The sequence below is a fragment of the Suricata suricatta genome, chromosome 3 (genome assembly GCF_006229205.1).
Source record: "Suricata suricatta isolate VVHF042 chromosome 3, meerkat_22Aug2017_6uvM2_HiC, whole genome shotgun sequence".
Taxonomy (NCBI): domain Eukaryota; kingdom Metazoa; phylum Chordata; class Mammalia; order Carnivora; family Herpestidae; genus Suricata; species Suricata suricatta.
In genome coordinates this window covers 31,438,409-31,461,555 of record NC_043702.1, presented here as the reverse complement: position 1 = coordinate 31,461,555, position 23,147 = coordinate 31,438,409, and the positions used below count along the sequence as shown (strand labels likewise).

The following is a 23,147-nucleotide window of genomic DNA, read 5'->3' as shown; positions in this document are numbered from 1 at the left end:
AGAAACTGATTCCATTCACGATTGCACGAAAAACCATCAAATACCTAGGAGTAAACCTAACCAAGGATGTAAAAGACCTATATGATGAAAACTATAGAAAACTTATGAAAGAGATTGAAGAAGACACCAAAAAATGGAAAAACATTCCCTGTTCATGGATCGGAAGAATAAACACTGTGAAAATGTCATTACTACCCAAAGCAATCTACACATTCAATGCAATCCCCATCAAAATTGCACCAACATTCTTTTCGAAGCTAGAGCAAGCTCTCCTCAAATTCGTATGGAACCACAAAAGACCCCGAATAGCGAAAGTAATATAGAAGAAGAAAACCAAAATGGGAGGCATCACAATCCCAGACTTTAGCCTCTACTACAAAGCTGTCATCATCAAGACAGTGTGGTATTGGCACAAACACAGACACATAGACCAGTGGAATAGAATAGAGAACCTAGAACTGGGCCCACAAATGTACGGCCAATTAATTTTTGACAAAGCAGGAAAGAGTATCCGATGGAAAAAAGACTGCCTCTTGAGCAGGTGGTGCTGAGAGAACTGGACAGCAACATGCAGAAGAATGAAACTAGACCACTTTCTTACACCATACCCAAAAATAAACTTAAAATGGCTGAAGGACCTGAATGTGAGACAGGAAACCATCAAAACCCTCGAGGAGAAAGTAGGAAAAAACCTCCTAGACCTCCACCACAGCAATTTCCTACTCGACACATCCCCAAAGGCAAGTGAAATGAAAGCAAAACTGAACTCTTGGGACTTCATCAAGATAAAAAGCGTCTGCACTGCAAAGGAAACAATCAAGAAAACTAATAGGCAATCGACAGAATGGGAAATGATCGTTGCCAATGACATATCAGATAAAGGGCTGGTATCTAAAATATACAAGGAACTCACAAAACTTCACACCCAAAAAACAAATAACCCAGTGAAGAAACGGGCAGAAAACATGAACAGACACTTCTCCAAAGAGGACATCCAGATGGCCTACAGACACATGAAACAATGCTCAGCATCACTCATCATCAGGGAAACACAAATCAAGACCACACTGAGATACCACCTCACACCAGTCAGAGTGGCTAAAATGAACAAATCAAGAGTCTATAGATGCTGGCGAAGGTGTGGAGAGACGGGCACACTGTTGGTGGGAATGTAAACTGGTGCAGCTGCTCTGGAAAACAGTGTGGAGGTTCCTCAAAAAACTATGAATAGAACTCCCTTATGACCCAGCAATAGCACTGCTAGGGATTTACCCAAGGGATACAGAAATGCTGATACATAGGAGCATATGCACTCCAATGTTTATAGCAGCAATGTCAACAATAGCCAAAACATGGAAAAAGCCTAAATGTCCATCACCTGATGAGTGGATCAAGAAGATGTGGTATATATACACAATGGAGTACTACATGGCAATGAAAAAGAATGAAATATGGCCATTTGTAGGAAAGTAGATGGACCTTGATGGTGTCATGCTAAGCGAAATAAGTCAGGCAGAGAAGGACAGATACCATATGTTTGCACTCATAGGTCTAACAGGAAAACAGGAGAATCCTAATGGAGGACCAGGGGGAGGGGAAGAGGGAAAGAGAGTTGGGGAACGAGAGGGACGCAAAACTTGAGAGACTATTGAATGCTGAAAATGAACTGAGAGTTGAAGGGGAAGGGGTGGGGGGAAAAGAGGTGGTGGTGATGGAGGAGGGCACTTGTGGGGAAGAGCACTGGGTGTTGTATGAAACCAATTTGACAATAAACTATTAAAAAAAAAGAAAAAGTAAAAAAAATAATAATACTTTTATCATAGACATTTTCCAGGATATATGCTATCAGAGTAGATAAAGAATATAATTTATGTATTAAAATAATCTTATTTATGAACTGATTATTTTGTAGCAGATATTTGGCAAGCCATGAAAATTGATTCAAATTACTCATTTAAAATATTCCGTATTCAAAATAAAATAGTTTCCTGTCTCACATTCAGGTCCTTCATCCATTTTGAGTTTATTTTTGTGTATGGTGTAAGAAAGTGGTCAATGTAAAATGGTACTGCCACTCTGGAAAACAGTATGGAGATTCCTCAAAAAACTATCAGTAGAACTCGCCTATGACTCAGCAATAGCACTGCTAGGGATTTACCCAAGGGATACAGAAGTGCTGATACATAGGAGCACATGTACCCCAATGTTCATAGTAGCATTGTCAACAATAGCCAAAACATGGAAAAAACCAAAATGTCCATCACCTGATGAGTGGATCAAGAAGATGTGGTATATATATACAATGGAGTACTACATGGCAATGAGAAAGAATGAAATATGGCCATTTGCAGGAAAGTGGATGGACCTTGAGGGTATCATGCTAATCGAAATAAGTCAGGCGGAGAAGGACAGATATCATATGTTTGCACTCATAGGTCTAACAGGAAAACAGGAGAAACCTAACAGAGGACCATAGGGAGGGGAAGGGGGAAAGAGAGTTGGGGGGAGAGAAGGATACAAATCATGAGAGACTATTGAATACTGAAAACGAACCAAGAACTGAAGTGGGAGGGGGAGGGGGAAGAGGGGTAGTGATTATGGAGGAGGGCACTTGTGGGGAAGAGCACTGGGTGTTACATGGAAACCAATTTGACAATAAACTATTAAGAAAATAAATAAAGTATTCCATATTCAGGTTTAACAAATTGGACTATTTCTGAATGATATATAAATTGAATTATATAATAAATTCCTTTGTAGGAAAAAATCTTTGTAGAACCAAAGATTTTAAAACCTAGGCCAAGATCCTTATTTAAACTACTTGAAATGCAATTAGATTGTATAACAGTAAAAAACATGGGTAGTTTTTTTTTAACTAGAAATCATTTTATTAACAATAGTTATAAAACAATATTTATTTAAGAATTGGATAGTTCTTTCTATGATTAAATGTATATGTAGCACTCTGGTCCAATGTTATTCATACTGAGATTACAATAATTATTATTATTATGTGGCAGTTACTGTGTATGTACCAGATATAGTGTGCACTTTATATGCACAGTCTTATTTATTCTTGTAACTCTATAAAGTTAATATATTTATCTCCATCCTGCATATGGGAAAAATGGACACTATGAGTGGTTAAATAACTGGCTTAAGAGGTAGAGGCGGAACTGAAATTGAAATCTAACTCTACAGCTTGTGCTGTTTACCATGATTTCTGGTACTTAACTGGCCTTATTCCTACTAGTTATAGTGTAGTTATAACTAGTTATAGTGTAGTCTGATCTGAACAACACAATGAGTGTTTCCTAGGATTATTTCTTAACTAATATATGATTTTCCTATTTAGCAGCTTTCTTAGACATTTTATATTCATTTTCAGTGCGGCATTGTTAGACTCCAAATTTGGTAAAGCCATACATTATTTATTAAACTTGAATCTTACGAACTGAGGTATAATATAGCTTTGCAGTATGTCTACAGAATGTAATGCTTGAAGCGTATAAATACCGGACTTTATCATTTCTTTTTTGTGTATATTTATGTGTCAGTGCTGTCTGCTATTTCTATACTGTCTTTTATCTACTTACAAAATTGGAGCAGATCACATTTTATATAGTAAGTGATGCCTTTTGACAACAGCATAACATGATGTAGGCCCAGGTTCTCTTACTTTCTGGCTAGATATATAGCCGTGGCAAATTATTTAATGTCAGCAGCCTTCAGTTCCCTCATCGTAAAGTGAGAATGATAATTGCCCTTACTTCACAAGATTATAGTAAGCATTAAAGGAGATCCTTGATATCAGTGTTTAGTACACTGCTTGAAATAGTTAGCATTCAAAACATATTATGCCTAAACTGAAAATAGTGATTTCTTTAAAAATTCATAAAAATGTCAAAGCTTACTCTAAGATATACGATATACAGGTGTTTAATGAAAATGTTACATTTTTTAATCCACATGGTTTCTTTGACTTAATGTATAGGAAAATTAAAATGAAAAATATAAATTATAAAGCTATAAGCCATGCTTTACAGAAGCTTATGCTAAAAAAAGAACATTTTCTCATTTTATCTGAAATATATTGCTAGATTATTTATGTTTTTATTCTATTTTATGCTCTCCACAGAAAATTTGTGGAAAGAGAACTGTTTAAACCTGATGAGGTGCCTGAAAGACATAACTTATCCTTTTTTCCAACTGTAAATGATATTAAAAATCACATCCATGAGGTACAGAAATCCTTGAAAAATGGAGATAATGTGTGTAACTCAGAGATTATTCCAGCAACGGTATGATTACAATTGTAATTCTTTGTTTTATTATAGAATCTTTCTCAACTTCTATTACTAGGCTGTATAGGGGTGGTTGTTAATGATATAAATAACTGTGATGAAAGGAAAAAAAGTATCTTTTTTAAAAAATGTAAACACTATGAACCCTCAGGTGATTATTTGACTCAAGTTTATATTACTGTCACAAGAAGAAATATCAATGAATATTCAACTCTGACTATAATAACAATAGTAATCCTCATTTAAAAATCAACATATTTTATCTCTGTAGAAAGTCTATCTTATTCATCTAACAGGTATTTATTGAGTATATACTATGTGTATCTCCCTTTCTTCTTAAATCGGTTGACAAGTTTCAGTACAGTAGTTAAGACTTGAATACACAGCATTTTTTGTATCCACAAAGGGTTGATAATTGGTTCTGTATGCCATCTAAGGATATTAATTTTACATCAAATTTTACATCAAAATTACATCAAATTTTACATCAAATGGCATTAAAATCCTGGTAACAATACCTTTGCTCTCCATATTTTTACTATCCAAATTATGTCTTCTTAACTGAATAAATTCAGATTTTAAGCTAGTCTACTATTCTTTTCCATCCCAAACTCTCTTAATTATTCACCATCCAAAGTTTAGAAAATAAAATGAATTTGTTTAGTAATGATCTTTGCCATCTTTGCTTCCTCTCCAAATTCTTGCCATCTGAGGTTGGGAAGCTTATGTATTTAGATAGTGAAGTATACTCATGTTTCAAGAATAAACAAGTGAAGAGAGTAATCACTGAATAAAACACAATTAAACTATCACTGAATAAAATATGACAGTTGTACTGATGTTTTAAAATATTTTGCAATATAAATTCTTTAATGGTTTTACTGAAGTAAACATTTCCATTTCAGCTTCAATGGACTACAGATAATGGGCATATTCTCAGAGAGACTGTGACAGTTACATTTGCAGAAGGTAGGTTATCCTGAATATAGTTAAAATATAAAATCAGTGTTAAAACTGGAAAACTTTATTTTTTTCAATTTTTAAAAAATGTTTGTTTTGAGAGAGAGACACACACAGAGGGAAAGCATGAGGGGTAGGGCTGACAGAGAGGGAAAGAAAGTATTCAAAGCTGTGCTGACAGCACAGAGCCCAACATGAGGCTTGAACCCACAAAGTGTGAGATCATGACCTGAGCCAAAATCAAGAATCAGACACTTAACTAAGCCATCCAGGTGCCCTCAAACTGGAAGACATTTATAATATTATCTAATCAAGTTTTATGGATGAGAAAACTATGGCCAAACAAGACAAGAGCAACTATGTTAGGTTTTGTCAAAATAATTTCAGCTGTTTAAACTTCCTCATATATATTATTCAGACATAAAGAAGGATAGATGTTGTCTTCTGTGACAACGTGGATGCACCTAGAGGGTATTATGCTAAGTAAAATAAGTCAAACTGAGAAAGACAAATATATTATTTCATTCATATGTGGGAACTAAAACCAAAACAAATGTATAAACAAAAAGCAGAATCAGACTTAAAAATACAGAGAACAAACTGATAGTTGCCAGAGGGGAGGGATGATAAGGTAATGGGCAATATGGGTGAGGAGGAGTGGGAGATACAGGCTTCTAGTTATGGAATAAATAAGTCATGAGAATAAAAGGCACAGCCTAGGGAATAGAGCCGATGATGTTGTAATAACATTGTATGTTGATAGCTACAGATGTGAGTATAACATAACATATAGAGAAGTTGAATCACTGTGTTATACATCTGAAACTAATGTAGCATCATGTCTCAACTATACTCAAACAAATTAAAACATAAGGGATGCCTGGCTGGCTTAGTTGGAAGCGCATGTGACTCTTGATCGTGGGGTCATGAGTTTGAGCCCCACATTGGGTGTAGAGAATATAAAATATATATAAATAAACTTTAAAAAATAAAAAAATTCTCACATAATCAGCTTTTATTCTTTATGATTAAAATTTTGAGGCTGATGACCAGTATGGTTTACTTTATAGTTAGGCTAATTCCAGTAGTAATAACCCTAAGATACCTTGATCAGGAAACTGTTGTCCATTTTGTATGTCCATTTTTTTTTCTCTTCTGAAATGTGTTTTCTCCACTTCTATATGGCTACCTTCTTTCACTAATCAAATCAATCTCTTTGGTTTTAAGTGCTCTCTTAACTTCACCCCCTATATAAAGTTAGACCTTCACTCTTTTGCACTTACTTCTGCAATTAACATGGTATCCTTTTGTTTATAAGTTGTTATCTTTCATTATGATTTGAGCTTCTCAGGGGCAAAGATTGTATTTTATTCAAGTTAACATACCTCGTTCCTGACATAATGCCTGCTACAAAGTTAACATATAAATTTTAGAATAAATTCATGAATAACTATATACAGTACAATTTTTTCTTTATTCTTTGACTAATCTTTAAGAGACCCTGTGCATAGAGAATAACTTTCAAATTCCTTAACATTCTTCATTTGTCCTGCACATATTTTCCTCACTGTGGTAAATGCTGGACACTAAAAAGAACAAATTTCTTGCTCCATTGAATTTCAAGTTCAGCAAGAGAAAAAGACACTATAAAAAATATATTCTAATTACTGTTACGAATAGTGCCATGAGAGAGTTGTAAAAAATTTTGTGGGAATAGTGATAGAGACATATAACTTAATCTAGGAAGTAAGGAAGTGGCTTTTAAACTAAGAACAAGGGACACCTGGGTGCCTCCATCAGTTGGGTGACTGACTTTGGCTCAGGTCATGATCTCACAGCTTGTGAGTTTGAGCCCCATGTCAGGCTCTGTGCTGACAGCTCAGAGCCTGGAGCCTGCTTTGGATTCTGTGTGTCTCTTTCTCTGTCCCTCCTCTGCTCACACAATGTCTCTCTGTTTCTTTCAAAAATAAACATTAAAAAAATTTAAAAATAATAAATAAACTAAGAACTGAAGAGTGGATAGGAATAGTGTGTTTGAAAGCTAAGCATTAAAGAGCTCTGTCATGTCCAAAAAACTTAAGAAAGGTGGTATGGTTTTAAGCGTAGACAATGCTTGGAGATAAAACTTGATATGCAAAATGGGCTTAGGAACCCCTTTCAAGATGTCCAAATGAAGAGTGATAGTAGTTTGGTCTACACTTGGTGGCATTTGTACTGTAATTGGACAGAGTTTAAGAGTTTTTTGAAAAGTAGAATTCAAAGGTTTGTTTATTGATTGAATAGGTATGAGAGGTAAAAGAATGGGAATGATCTGGGATGACTCCTGAGTTTCTTCCAAGAACAACTGACTGATATTAGCCTTTACTGAAGTAGGCAACACTGGCATAAGAATAGGATTGGTGGTGGTGGGGAAAGAAAAGAAATTCATGAGATCGGGTTGAAAACCTTGGGTATCAGAGCCATTTCAATGGAGTGGATTAGAAAGAAGCATCTTGGGATGGTTGAAAAGTGAATGGGTGATGAATGAAGAAGTAGAGGCAATGTGCTATGAAGGGAATATGGAGTTGAGGAAAGTATTTTTAGATAGGAGATGTCTGAAGAGATAGATGAAGATGGAGGTACTTGATAGCTTTGGTAATGGGAAGCTGAGGAAATTTCTATCTGATAGTTTCTCTTTTCTCAAGTAAAAGTGCTAAGAATGAAAAATATCTCAGGAAGTGTGGCCAAGATTGGACATTTGAAATCATCCATAATATAGAGTGAGAAGAACATTGTAAGGTTGTCAGTATGGGTGAAGGTCCTGTTAAAGTTAATGATCATGAATTGGTATTAGTAGTAGCAGCAAGTTTCTTTTTCAGTGACGTTCAGATTCACACATATAGGCACTGGGAGTCATTTTCATTCAATATTAGGATTTTATCAGGGGTTATAACAAAAGTACAGAGAGCAAGAGAGTGACTGAAATTATAAACCTAAGACTCTACTAAGCTGAATAGGGAGACAATTTTATTAAGGAAGAGGTTGATCTGAAGAAGACTGAGAAATCAGTGGACTGAAGAGTCACACGAGGTTTAACAACAATTGTAGAGAAGTACTTGAGCAAAATCCTTGGAAAAACAAGAGGCTGTGATCAAAGAATGGGATATTTGAATTAGAGATTTTTAGATGTAGAAAAGTCGACGTTATGACAATAGTAGTGGGTATGACAGTAGTAATAGCAGTAGAATAAAGTAGAAGGACAATTAGAAATGAAGAAGCCAAAAAGTGAGATAAATCAGAGAAAGACAAATACCATGGGATTTCATTTGTATGTAGAATCCGAAACCAAAACAAACAAGCAAATGAAAAGCAGAAACAGACACATATATACAGAGAACAAACTGATGGTTGCTAGGGGAGGGCAGTACAGGGATGGGCGTAATGGGTGAAGGGGAGAGGGGAATACAGGGTTCTAGTTCTGGAATAAACAAGTCACAAGGATAAAAGGGAATATAGTCATTGGTACTGTAATGGCATTTTATGGTGACAGATGGTAGTTACATTCGGGATGAGCATAGCACAATATATAAACTTACTCAGTTACTATATTTTACACCTGAAACTAATGTAACAATTGTGTCAGCTATACTTCAGTTAAAAAAAAAAAAGAGGAAATGAAGCAGCCAAGAAATATCAGAGTATTGTTTAATCCTCTTAATAGTCCTTTGAGGAAGAGCCTCTTACTATCCTTATTTTACAGATGAAGAAACTGAAGTTTAGAAACTGAGTTAAGTAGCATGTTGAAAGTTACACAGAAAAGCTAGTGCTTTAATCCATCTTTGTCTGACATTAGGGCCATTTTAAAAAATAACTTAGTTGTAGCGTGGAAACAATAGACAGATGCTGATAATTGGTGTTTTATTGACTTAGATGAGTTTATTTGGGTTAATACTTAAAAATTACATGAGAGGGACTACATTCGCTAAAGACAGTTACTTTCTCAATTGAGGTATTAAGAAAACAGAGAGATTTGTACTCTTATTCATTTATTCCAAAATGGGTTATTAAAAGAAATTTAATGCTGTTATTATTGAGGACCCATTTTATGTCAGGCATTTTCCAGGCAGTAGGGCTACCAAAGATGAATTAAGTTTGGTCTTTGTAATTGAGAGGCTCAGTAGGTTTCACAAATCTAGAGAAGTTTAGGTGTAGTTCAGCATCATAGCATGGAAGATGGCCTAGATTAGAGTTACAAATACAGAACCTTTCAAGGAAAAAAAGTACTGTTTCTTATATCGCATCCTTGATATACAGAATTAAAACTAATGGAGGTCGAACCTAGAATTTATATATATATATATATTTTTTTTTCATTTTATTGAAATGTTTATCCATTTGGAGCCGTAGGGCTAAAATAGGACTGGAGTGCCAGGTGGGCAGTTACGCACGTGGACTTCTACTCCATTAAACAGGAATGGCTGGCGAGGGGCGGGGGGGGGGGGGGGGGGGGGGGGGGGGGGGGGGGGGGGGGGCGCCGGCAGGCTGCAGGAGGATGTGGGCTGTTGGCCGTGATCAGGTCTGGGTCAGCAGGCTGTAGAATGCTGAGGATTGCCTCAGACAAGGAATTTATATTTTTTAGAAGTTCCTTAGTGATTCTGATTCTAACAGTTTCTGGAAATAATGCACAAAATAACTTCTTTTTTTAGTGGAAAAAATAACTTCTTAAAGTCCTTTTCAAACCTTTGACTTTATTTCCTATTCCAATTGTGATAGTAATTATTATAATAAAGTGTAGTATGCTAGAAGCCATAAATGTTATTTTGTTATGATGGCTTATTTTTTTATATAACTTAGGAAATTCACCAGGAGACTCAGTTAGCACCAAAGTGGAAACAAATCAGACAAGAGGTTCTTTGTCTCCAGAACCAGCCCACTTGCTTTCTTCACTTTCCTCATTTCAGCCAAAAATATTTACTCAACTGCAGGTAGGTAGCCGGTGAAATAGACAAATTTGAAGCCTTTTCCTTTCTTCCTCAGTCTCTTCTCTTCTAGGTATTTTATAGAATTGTTATAGAATTATAATAATGATCAAAGATGTTTTTATTATTAATTTCCTGACTTTCTTGTATTTTGATATAAGATAATTTAAACAATACATTTTGAAAAAATTGGAGTTAACTATGCATGTAGTAAAATTTAGTTATACTACCATTTCTTTGATTCTTGCTTCTGTCTTCAATATTTGGTGGTAACTATACCATTATATTTTATTCTAATGATGTGTCAAAAGAGTAATATATCCTATGAAAAAAATTATACTTAGTAAATTTAAACATTTTGATGTAACTCTTTTTGGTTTAAAAGGGTTTGCAGTTGCAACCAAGATTCACTTCTTCTGATGGATCGCCAACTCTGATATCAGTAAATAACCACCCTTCCTCCAGTCCTTCAAGACTTCTGGATTCATTAGAAAGTACTGTAATGAATAATAATTCTCTGCTGCTTGGTCAAAGTCATAGCCTTCAAGCAGATACATGCCTGACCCCAAACAGTAGCATTATTACCTCTACCATGGGTAACCTTTCAGGACCAGATCAAAATCTGGCTGCAGTGGACCAGCTGGTGCAAGTTGGAGATGTTGAGGATACAGAGAATATGGAAGGAAGTGTGCATCGGATTCTGTTGGGAAATGTGCAGACCATCCCAATACAAATTATAGATAACCACCCAGCTATTAGTAAGTTAAAACCAACTTGTGATTTTATTTTTTTTAGCCTTCATGGACTATCAGTACTATTTTTTTTAAATTTACAAGACCAGTACTCTAACCCCTGAGCTATAGGGCCTTGTGGAGCTTTTATTTTTTTAAATTTAAATTTCAATTAGTTAACATACAGTGTAGTATTGGTTTCAGAAGTAGAATCCAATGATTCATCAGTTCCGTGTAACACCCAGTGCTCATCCCAGCACGTACCCTCCTTAATGCTCATCATGCATTTAGCCTATCCCCTCACCTACTTCCCCTCCAGCAACCCTCAGTTTGTTCTCTGATTTAAGAGTCTCTTATGGTTTCCTTCCCTCTCTGTTTTTATCTTATTTTTCCTTCCCTTACCCTGTGTTCATCTGTTATGTTTTTTTTAAATTCCACATATGAGTGACATCATATGATCTTTATCTTTCCCTGACTTACTTTGCTTAGCATAATACACTAGAGTTCCATCCACATTGGGGTTAATGGCAAGATTTCATTCTTTTTTGATTGCTGAGTAATATTCCATTGTATCATTACTAATACACTGCAGAAAAAAACTATCATTTCTACTTAGGGATTTAAAATATATAAATCAATAAAGTAAAACTACCAGAAAAAGGGGTAAATGTCATGAGCGTAACTTTTAAACTTTAAAATTTTTTTTTCTCTAGCAAAATTATTCATTCTCTAATTACCTTACTTTACATGGAAAATCTGTGATGATATGAAATCAAAGGGTCATTGTAGAATGAATGGAAAAAATGAGAAACTTTAAAAGGAAAACATTTAGTGTAAATATTATTATGGAAAATTTGTTAAAAGGTAAAATGGAATGAAGTGGGCAGCTATAAAATGTTAAAAACTTTGGGTTCTAGACTTAAATGTTGAGTTCTCTAGAAATTGAAAGGGAACTAGTTAAGTCTTTGGGGACCTAACTTAATCCAACACCTTGTTACAATCACTTTGTAACAAACCCAGTCAACCTAGTAATAAATTCTAACTCCTACTTGACCTGTGTCACTTCCATTCACACAGATTGTTCTGGATTGGGCACTTTTGTGGGAAAAGATTTGCAGTTTGCTTTGAAGAAGATAAGTTTTCATAGAAATTATCCTTAGAACATACGAGGTATTTACCCTCCATTCTTAGTCACCATTCTTCTGGGTAAGGAAAATTATAAGATAGTTCCTTTCAGAAAAGAATCCTTATCTTTTAAATTTATTGGAAACATTACTTTTAAGAAAATTTATCCAGAGAGCTGCGACAATAGAACAGAAGGAAAAGGAATATATGTAAATTAATCCTCACCCCATGAAATAGTTGATGATTGTTCTCATGGTACAGATAGGGAGACCAAGGCTCAGGTAATTGCCTAAATGATAGAGCAGGGATTTAAACCCAGATATATCTGCCTCCAAAATTTGTTTCCACTCTAACATGTTTCCTCCCTCTGTGCTGTACCAAGATATTTCTGAGAGCTCTAATTCAGATTGCTTTAAAGGAGACCCTCTTTGGATCTGGACCTGCATGATTTATCAAGTTAGATCATGATCTGAGGGACTTCTTCACCTGAATATGAATTCTCAGATTACTCAAATCCATCTTCTATTGGTTTTCTCTGTCGTGTGGGCTAAACTCTCTCAACACACCCATACGTGACATGCATTAGGTGTGTTCAACACACTTTCCACAGCAAATATTGGTCCTCTGAATCTCAGTTCCCTGTAGCAATGGAAAAACTGATATCCCTGAAAAAGATTTCATCTTAGATATCCCATCTGCCTGTTCAAGATAGTATTTCTGGTATGCTACATTCTAATTAATTTGGTCATAAGTACTTTAAAATCATAATGGTAAGTGCATTATGCAATATTTCAAATAAGCAAACACAAATTATGTAGATAAGTCAGAACTATCCATGAAGATGTGGCATATTTTTTTCTAAAGTACTCATGTAGTTGAGTTTCTTTAGGGAGGGAACATTTTTCTTGATATATGACCACGTATGGAAATCATTTGGGGGTGGTAACAAATTGGTAAATTTGTAATATATATGCCTGCTGTTTGCAAAACATCATTTTCAAATAATGGGAGGCTTCCTGACTTTTATTCACACATATTTTCATTGAAGGCAATTAAGGTTTTTTTAAACTTAAGTTACTTATTTATTTATTCTGAGAGAGAAATCATGAATAGGAGGGGGCCAGAGAGAGAGAGGGAGAGAGAGAGATAGGATCCCAAGCAGGCTCTACACTGCCATTGCGAAGCTTGTTATGGGCCTCAAACTCACGACCCAAGAGATTGTGACCTGAGCAAAAGTTCAATGCTTAACCGACTAAGCCACCCAGATACCCTAAAAGCAATTAAGATTAAAATACGAGATATTCCTCATAATTTCATCAAATTATGGACCGCTTTTTGTCAAAGTATTTTTAGAGGAAAATAACTATGATTTTCTTAGTTTCCTTTTTTCATTACCAGAAGCATACTAAAAGCATTTGTTTTTACTTCTCAACATTTAATTTTCTATTCTTTTTCTTTTAGTTTTTTTCTATTGAAGTTTAGTTGACATACAATGTTACATTAATTTAAGGTGTACATCTACTGAAAGAATTATTATGAATGACTATTAAGATATCAGAAGTACTGAGTTCTCAAATACATTGCTTTTCAGAAAACTACTGTTTTTTGCTTTTGCCTCTAAATTCATATAAAGATTCCAATGTTATAAGTTACATTAACCTTTAGGGTTTTTCTTTTATGTTTGGTTTTAAAGTTGAAGAAAATCCAGAAGGTACCATTTCTGTGAACCAAGTTAAGCAAGAACCCAAAGAACCAGCATTGTCTGTGGAAGCAAAAAAAAATTTGGACTGTAAGAAATTATCTACTACATAAATTATTGGAGCTTTTCAGAATTTACAACTTGGGTGACTTATAATGTCATAAAAAAGGTGAATATTGTCAAAGCGCATCATTGTGATAAGTGAACTGAAGACCGGTTCAATGAGCAACTTTGATTTAAAACTGCTATGTTTGTTGCCAAGTCCATATTTTTGGAAACTATTTTATTCCTCTTTTTTGTATAATTCTTATGCTTCTTGATTATCTTATAAGGCCAGTATTTCAGAAGATCATCTGAATTTATCCATGACAAAATAGTCTGAACACAAATAGTTACCTAACTAATTTCTTGGAAGTATCTGATTTGGGTTCTGAAAAATGCAAAAAAGAACAAAAACAAAAATAGTGTGTTAGGTTGTATGTGTGTGAGTATGTGCATGTGTGTTGACTTTTTTTAAAGTTATAAATGAAATTATTTCCTCTTTTAAGTTGTAAACAAATTCTTTAAATTAGCACAGGGGAGAGAATATTTGTAGTCTGTCTCACTAGGAAAGAGAAAACAATAGTAGATTTTACATCATAACATAAAGCCCAGCATTCACATCTGTGGAAACTGTAGTTGCATTTTGGTTTCTTCCATTATAATTTTTATACTTATAACTACAAACCAATAGTGTATTTATAGTTATCTAGTAGAAATTTAAAATGTCTTGGTAAGTACTTAGAGTTTTAATTTGAATAATTCAGATAAGCAACAGAAATAAATGAGAGTTGCATGGATTTATATGGTATTGTAGGTAAAACACTACTTGTGGATAGAAATATGTAGAAATTCAGAGAATTCAAAAAGAACAATAAACTTCCCTGGTGTTTACAGATAATTTGAGGAACTTTTTGATATCTGCATATTTTTTTTTCCTATTTTCTATTGAAGATTCAGCTCTGGTTAGACAATAATTTGAGTTGTGTTTATTTTTCTATGCCAGAGCTCTTACTGAATTAGTGACATTAGAATTTATAGTACTTCAAGGTAAGTATTTGTAGTTTAAAATTTAGCTCATGTTTAAAACTTTAAAACAACTAATGTGGTATATTTGCTTGGTGAGTAAGTAGATTACTTGAAATACTGAATAAGTACTAATCACTATATTCATTATAAGCTTCTGTTTTCCAGAAGGTTGGTAAACTAGACATGTCAGACGAGATCGGGCGCGTTCAGGGTGGTATAGCCGTAGACACTAGACATGTCAATTATAAGCTGTCACGAGATCAATTTAAAGGCATTTTTCACCCCAGGGACTATCTGTGGGTAAATTTAAGACTTTATTTAAAAGTAATAAGGATTTCAAATGGATATTAATGTTTATATTCATAGTATATGGAATATAATATGAAATTTAACCTTAATATTTTACGTGACTAAGTCATTTTGGCTTTTCTAAAATCCAGTCTCCGATTCTTAATTCACTTTAATTGTTGCAAGTACACAGCATGTGCCTAAGTAAAGCATTGTTAAATTGGAAGTGAGTGGAACTCTAAAAATCCTTACTCTTTAGATTTATACCCTATTTAATATAAAATTTATTATTTATACCCCTATTTAATACAAAGTTGATATTTAGTTACATATATGACTTCTAACTAGCTTTTCTTTTTCTTAAGAATTGAAAATATTTGAGGTCAGCATTTCAGGGCCAAGCTGCCAAATCTGAGTATGTCACTCTAAGTTAAACACAGCTCTTAGTTACCTCAAACCAACTTTCTTGTAGTCTGTGTATACTCAGAGGGTATAAATCTGAATTTATAGTTTTATTGCATTTAGGTAGGTCATATTCTTTTCATTATTATTTCTAATTTTTATGGAAACTTTTTCCAAGATTTTAACTCTTTACTTTTCATTAATGGCAATAGCTTATTATTAAATATTTTACCAATTGAACTATATCCCTTTGGAGACAGTCTTTTCTTTTTTGATGTTGAGTTGCTAAGGAGAAATGCTTATTAACATACAAACTCTAGTCAGTTAATGAGGATGAGAGATGTTAGAGGATTCAGACTTTGATATTTGAACAAGAACAAAATATAGTTTAAAAATATTTCTCTCACTTCATTCTATCCGAATGTCTCTTTCTGGTACTGTTTTCTTTTTTATTAGGAGGATGAAAGTTACAGTGTATCCTCCCCACAAACAAAAAACAAAATTAAAAAAGAGCGTGAAGGAAGGTTTAAATCCCTAATTGTATACTCTTTTGGTTTTTAGGTAGAAACTGGAACTATCAATATTTTCATGTAAGTATTTCAATGAGTAGCTCTTTAAAAATGGTTTCTAAATTTTTAAAAATTCATTTGTCCTCTAAATGCATGTTTAGTCACAGTATATCAGTATTGTATTTTAAAGGTGCTTAGCATCGCTTTTATAAAAGTGTGTTTATATATTTTAAATATTTGATTATTTTTTAAAGGCATAGGATATTAAACACAAGTGCATACATTTTCAGTACCTATATTTGGCATTCTCCTAACAGCTCTACAGCAAAGTTGGACATAAGCTCTTTTGTGTCATGTAGTATCAGGTGTAAGATCTGTAGTAGTAAGTTGGACATTCAAAATAAGCAGTTATAAATTCATAATTATAGTTGAGCTTTTTTCATCATTGTATTTTTCATGTTACAAAGCCTCCCAGTGAATTTTATATATGCTACAGTTAATTATAGATAAACACCACCATGGTGGGCTTTTCCCTCAGTAATTTTCTCCCTAAGCAGTTAACATGCTTAAAAGAAAAAGCTTTTATATGAAATACCTTGTATAATCCAAGGTAAATGTTTTCTAAAAGTCACAAAAATGATAGAAAATGGGATCTGGTCCTGCATTAGAGTTTCTAATTTTGAGGCCTACCAGCTTGTGTTTCATCTTTACATCCTGTCAAAATACATACTTAATCATGTGAGTATGAGAAAGATGTCATTTAATTTGTACCAGGTTTTAAAAAGTTTTAAAATGTGTGTATATATATTTATTGTAACAATGTATAGTGTCTTTGTTATAATGTAATTTTTTTCATTAAAAGAATCCTGTGTTATTTTTTCTTAAACTTGTTAGTTTTCTTTTTATACTTTTTCTGGGGATAGTTGTAGTTTTGTTCATCTTTAAGATGCTAAATAAACATCTTAATTACCTGAGAACTTTGGCTAGAGATTTATGTTCAATTTGGAACCTGAAACTTTTTCAGCATAACTACCAGTAACTCCTATTATCATTACATTTAGGGATATATACACATTTAGTACTCTGAGCTCAGCCAACCATCAGCATTTTAAAACAATGCCTGTATAAGGTATTAGTAATTTTTTTTCTCACATCTTAGCACTGGGACATCTTCAAGTACAGCTTTATATTTTTGGCATAATGACAGAAGTACGTGATTTTAAAAGGAGGGATCATTAATGTTTTTCCTCTTTGCTGCTTTTGCTTTATTCCTCCTTGCCTGTTTTATGGGACTATAGAAAATCTGACTCTGTCCAGAAGTTGTAATGGCAACATATTTGTAATAGCAAAGCCTCAGTGTAATTTTGCCACATACATGTTAGCTATGCATACTATTGTTAAATACAAATATTCATTGCTGATTGAATTCTTAAAACTTCAGGAATAAATCAGAATTAAAGAAAAATTTGCTAAGGGATTCTAAATTAAAAAAAAACATTTTTTAAATGTTTATTCACTTTTAAGAGAGACAGAGTGTAAGCAGGGGAGGGGCAGAGAGAGAGGGAGACACAGAATCTGAAGCAGACTCCAGGCTCTGAGCTGTCAGCATAGTGCCTAATGCGGGGCTCAAATTCACAAACTGCAAAATTACGACCTCAGCCAAAGTTGGACGCTTAACCAACTGAGCCACCCAGGTGCCCCTAATGGATTCTAAATCTGGTTCATGAGAGAAATAAATAAATTGTATGGTTAATATTGGGAACCTTTGAAAATATTGTGTGGGTACAAACTTGTGTTTAGTAAATATGTCCTGGAATTCTAATGTACGGCATGGTAATTCTAGTCAATAATACTGCATTGTAAAATTCAAAGTTTCTTAGACACTACATCTAAATTGTTCTCACCACAAAAAAGAAAGAATAATTATGTGGCATGATAGTGATGTTAATTAACACGATGGTGGCAATTATATTGCAAAATATAAATTACCTAATCGACCTATTGTATACCTTAAACTTAATGTTATGTGTCAGTCATATCTCAATTAAGAAAATAAAGTATTCTAAAACCACATAAATTCTAAAACCACAGTACAGAGTAGGAAACAGATACCAGCAGAGATTTTTTAAAAATATTTTTATTGAGGTATAACTATATACAACAAACTGTACATATTTAAATTGAACAATTTAACGTTTTGATAAATGTGTACATCTATGAAAGCATCTCCACAGTTGAGGTAATGAATATATCCAAAAGATTCCTAATGCCTCTTAGTAATCCATCCCCTCCTCTCCCTGCTTTCCACTCACACTTCACCATCCACAAACAACTACTGATTTGCTTTCTGTCACCAGAGATCAATTTGCTTTCTCTAAATTTTATAAAAATTATATAATATGAACCTTTTTTTATCTGACTTTTGTCACTCAGCATAATTATTTTCAGATTCATCCTGTGTCACAGGATGTATGAATAGTAGTCCATTGTATGAATATGCCATAATTTATTTACCTACTTACCTGTTGATGGGCAGCTGGGTTGTTTACAGTTCTTGGCTATTACAAATGAAGCTGCTATGAACATTTGTATAAAAGTCTTTGTATGAATATATGCTTTCATTTCTCTTGAGTAAATATATAGGAGAGAAATAGCTGGGTCATATGGTAGACATATATTTAACTTTTTAGGAAACTCTCAAATGATGTTTCCAAAGTGATTGTTCCCCTTTACATTCCTCTCAGGAGTATATGAGAGTTCTGGCCAATGCTTGGTATGGACCGGCTTTAGATATTGTAGGCATATTACAGTGCTGTGTAGTTGTCTAGTAGTATCTTATTGTGGTTTTAACTTCCATTTCTACAATCACCAATGCTGTTAAACATCTTTTCGTGAGTTGCCATCTGTATATCTTCTTTAATGAAGTTGTCTGCTTGAATTTTTACCTCATTTTTAAATGGAATTGTTTTCTTCTTATAGAGGTTTAAAAAGTATATTCTAGATATAAGTCCATTTTAGAAATGTTATTTACAAGAATTTTCGCCTCATCTGTAGCTTAGCTTTCCACCTTCTTAACAGAATCTTTCAAAGAGCAGAAGTTCTTAGTATGATTAAGTCCAGTGTGCCTCCCCCACTCCTTTATGGATCACACTTCTGTGTTGTATTTAAAAGACCTTTGCCTACCCCAAGGTTGGATTTTCTCCTAAGTTTTCATCTAAGAAATTTTATAACTTTCAGTTTACATTTAGGTGCATGATCTGTTTTGAGTTAATTTTTATACACATAATACAAGACTTTTTTTTTGGCATATGACTATCCAATTGTTTCAGCACCGTTTATTGAAAAGGCTGTATTTTTATTTTTCCATTGAATTAAATTTATCCCATTGATGAAAAATACACTAATCTCATACAATTGGGTGAATTTCAAGACTCTGTTCTTTTTCATTGATTTATTGTCTATCTCCGTGGGCTCAACCTGGGCAATTTTGCCTCTAAAAAACATGGGGGAAAGTCTGGAGACAGTTGAAGTTTTCAGCTAGGGAGAGATTATTGATTTCTGATAGAAGCCCAACCTTCTCTTCAACATTGTATGATGCACAGGACAGCCCCACAACAAAGAATTATCTGGCCCAAAATGTCTATAGTACTGAGTTTGAGAAACTCTGGTCCCTGACACCAATAGCACTGTCTTGACTGCCATAGATTTATAATAAGTCTTGAAGGCAGGTAATAGTGTCTTTGAACCTTATTCTTCCTTTCAACTTTGTTTTGGCAATTCTTAGTTCTTTGTTTTTTCATATGAATTTTAGAATCACCTTGTCAGCTTCTTTTTTTAAAAATGCCTGATGGGATTTTGACTGGGATCATGTAGAATATTATAGATCAATTTGGGGATAATAGAAATCTTAATATTGATACTTTATTTTTTTTCTCTGCAATGTTTTAGAGTTTTCAATGTATAGGTCTCATATCTTTTGTCAGATTTATCACTAAGAAGTTATAAATGACATTATTTTTTAACTTCAGTTTCTTATTTTTGCATTAATATAGAAATACAATTGATTTTTTATATGGATCTATTATCTTGCAACCTTGTTAAACTCATTTATTAGTTTTCATAGCTTTTTGGTAGATTCTTTTAGATTTTCTACATAGACAATTATGTTGTTTTATATCTTCTTTTCCAATCTGGATGCCTCATATTCCTTTTTCTCAACTGTTACACTGACTAGAACCTCAAGTGCAGTTTTGATTAGAATGGGTTAGGGTGGATATCCTTGCCTTATTTCTGATCTTAGGGGAAAAGGATTTAGTCTTTCACTGTTATGATGTTAACCATAATTTTTCCATATGTCTTTTATCAAAATGAAAGAGATTCTTTCTGTTCTTAACTTAGTGAGGATTTTTGTTAGGAATGGATACTTGATTTTTGTCGGGTGGTTTTTCTATGTATTTTGATATGATCATTTGGTTTGTCTTTTTTTAATCTCTCAATATGTAATGAAGCTTTGATTGAATTTTAAAGGGCAGAAGCCTTGTATTCTTGCATCTCTTAAATAAATCATACTTTTTCATCAGGATGCATTATCATAGTTTACATATTTTATATATTTCACAAATGGTAGATTTTATTTGCATTTAATGTTACTATTGAAATGGTTGTGTTTAAGTCTTCCCTTCCATCTTTCTATTTGTTCCGTCTGTACTGTGTTCCCTTCTTCTATCCTTTGGTGAAATTTCCTTTTTTTTTATGATTCAATTTTATCTCCTTTCTTGACTTATTAGCTAATGATTGCTTTAGTGTTTATTCTGTATATCTTTTACTATACCAGTCTACCTTCAAGCAGTATTCCATCACTTAACAGTGTAAGAATCTTTTAATAATATACTCACATCTTTTCCACCTTCTTTGTGGTCACACATTTTATTTCTACATAGCTTATAACCCTGACAATACATTGTTACTATTTATATTTTAAATAGTTATATTGTATATATTATTTTTATATATTTTCCTGCTTTTTGGCATTTCTGGTATTTTTAGATTGGATGTCAGACATAAATTTCACCTTTTTTGGGTACTGGATATTTCTGTATTCCTATAAATATTCTTGACTTTTGTTCTGAGACACAATTAAGTTTTTTTGGAAACAGCTTATTCCTTTCATGCTTGCTTTCAGGCTTTGTTAAATAGGACCGAGCAGCATTTAATGTAGTGTTAATATTGTCTCATTATTGAGGCAAATCCCTTCTGAGTATTCTACATTGCTTTTGAACTAATGAGGTTTTCTACTCTGGCTGAAGTTTTCTACTTGGGAATAGGTGCTCTTCTAGAACCTCTGAACCTCAGAAGGTTGTTCCCAAATTCTTTCAGGTTGTTCTTTTCCCTAGTCTAAATTAATTTCCTTATATTCATGCACTGATAATTAAGTATTCTGTTGAATGCTAAGGAGTGAACTTCTGCAGATCTTTGGAGTTTTCTGTATTGCTCTCTTTTCCAGTACTTTATCCTACAAACTCTAACTATTTTGGCATTCCTTGATTCCAAGTTTCATCCCCTTTACTCTGAGAGACTCTGCCTGGTTTTCCACGCCATGTACCACAGCCTGGAATCTCTTCGGATAGCTATCTGGGATAATATAGGCCTCATCTCATCTGTTTTACATCTCTTAGGGATCACTGTCCTCTCTCATCATGTGCAACATTTTGAAAACCATTGTTTCATATATTTTATCTAATTTTATAGTTGTTTCAGGCAGGAGGATAGATCTGGTCACTTTTACTCCATCTTGACTAGATATGGAAGTTCTCCAGACAATGTTGATACCATGTCACATTTGGGTTTCTGTAGGAGCACTAGAGTTGGGAGAATAGGTAGGAGATTGTTGAGGGAAGCACAAGGGTATATTATGAAATGGAGTAAGGTATAACATATCTGAGTGAGACCAGTAGGTATATCATTGTGCGATTTACAGTATAGGATCTCTAAAACTGCCTGATTGTATAGCGATCACCTTTGATGGTATAGTTTCCAGTCTCCACTGCCATGGCTCCCCCAGTCATAACGATTCAGCCTTCTGTGTACCTGACAGAGTTAGGCTATATAGGATACCAAAATGAATGATTTAAAAGTTTGCCTTACTGGAACTTAGTGTCTATTATATGAGATATATAACTTTATACAAGATAGAAAATGGTAAGTTTGAGGGGCACCAGGGTGGCCCTATTGGTTGTCTAGCTTTTGATTTTGGCTCAAGTCATGATCTCACGGTTTGTGGGATCAAGTCCCACATTGGGCTCTATGGCGACAGTGTGGAGCCTCCTTGGGATTCTCTCTCCCTTGCTCTCTGCTCCCCCCCCCCACTCTTACACATGCTCACATATGAACTTACTCTCTCTAAATAAACTTTAAAAGAAAATGGTAAATTTGATTATAGAAATATGGATAAAATTATGTAAGAATGAAGAAGACGGGGCACCTTGGTGACTCAGTTGAGCATTCAACTCATGATTTCAGCTCAGGTGGGGCCTACTTAAGATCTCTCTCTCCCTCTGCCCCTGTCCCCTCCTTGTGCTCTCTCTTTCTCTCTAACATAAAATAAAATAAGAATTAAGAAGACGACGACATTACTTACAAAGAAGAGAAATGACATTTCAGTAATCACCAGTCATTGTACTTCGTGCTTTATATTGTTGGGTTAAAGCATTGGCATTTTGCCTGGCATAAATAGTTTCTTATTTTTGTAGTTTGGACTGGTTGTTAAGAGCCTGTGCTCTGAAGTCAGATAGATTTGAATCCCACTTCCTCTTTATTAGCTGTGTAACGTTGGACAAATTACTTGAACTTTCAGTTCTTTGTATTTTTCTTTCCTCTGAATAAATAGTAGTAGCTACCTAATTGAACTATTATGAGGGTTTAATGAGTTAACCTATCTTGAGTTCTTAGAATCTATAACAGGCCACTCAATATATATTCATTTTTATAATTAATATTAACAATGACATTTTAAATCCTGAAAGGTAGGGGTGCCTGGGTGGCTCAGTCAGTTGAACGTCCGACTTCAGTTCAGGGCATGATCTCACCACTTGTGAGTTTGAGTC

The 23,147-nt window shown here is 34.1% G+C and overlaps 1 protein-coding gene across 2 annotated transcripts in view; it reads left to right on the top strand.

The window, feature by feature from the left end:
- CARF (calcium responsive transcription factor) overlaps positions 1-23,147 on the top strand; it is a 79,366-nt gene that overhangs the window by 46,365 nt on the left and 9,854 nt on the right. The window contains exons 12-17 of one of the 2 annotated variants that reach the window (XR_003906520.1): positions 4,139-4,301; positions 5,210-5,273; positions 10,098-10,228; positions 10,608-10,980; positions 13,772-13,946; positions 16,097-16,125. Coding sequence is in view for 1 of the 2 variants with exons in the window: in XM_029934036.1 (XP_029789896.1) it covers positions 4,139-4,301; positions 5,210-5,273; positions 10,098-10,228; positions 10,608-10,716; positions 10,831-10,980 (617 nt within the window). In the remaining variant the exon portion in view is untranslated. The remainder of the gene's footprint in view (positions 1-4,138; positions 4,302-5,209; positions 5,274-10,097; positions 10,229-10,607; positions 10,981-13,771; positions 13,947-16,096; positions 16,126-23,147) is intronic. The other variant, XM_029934036.1, reaches the window with a different exon arrangement.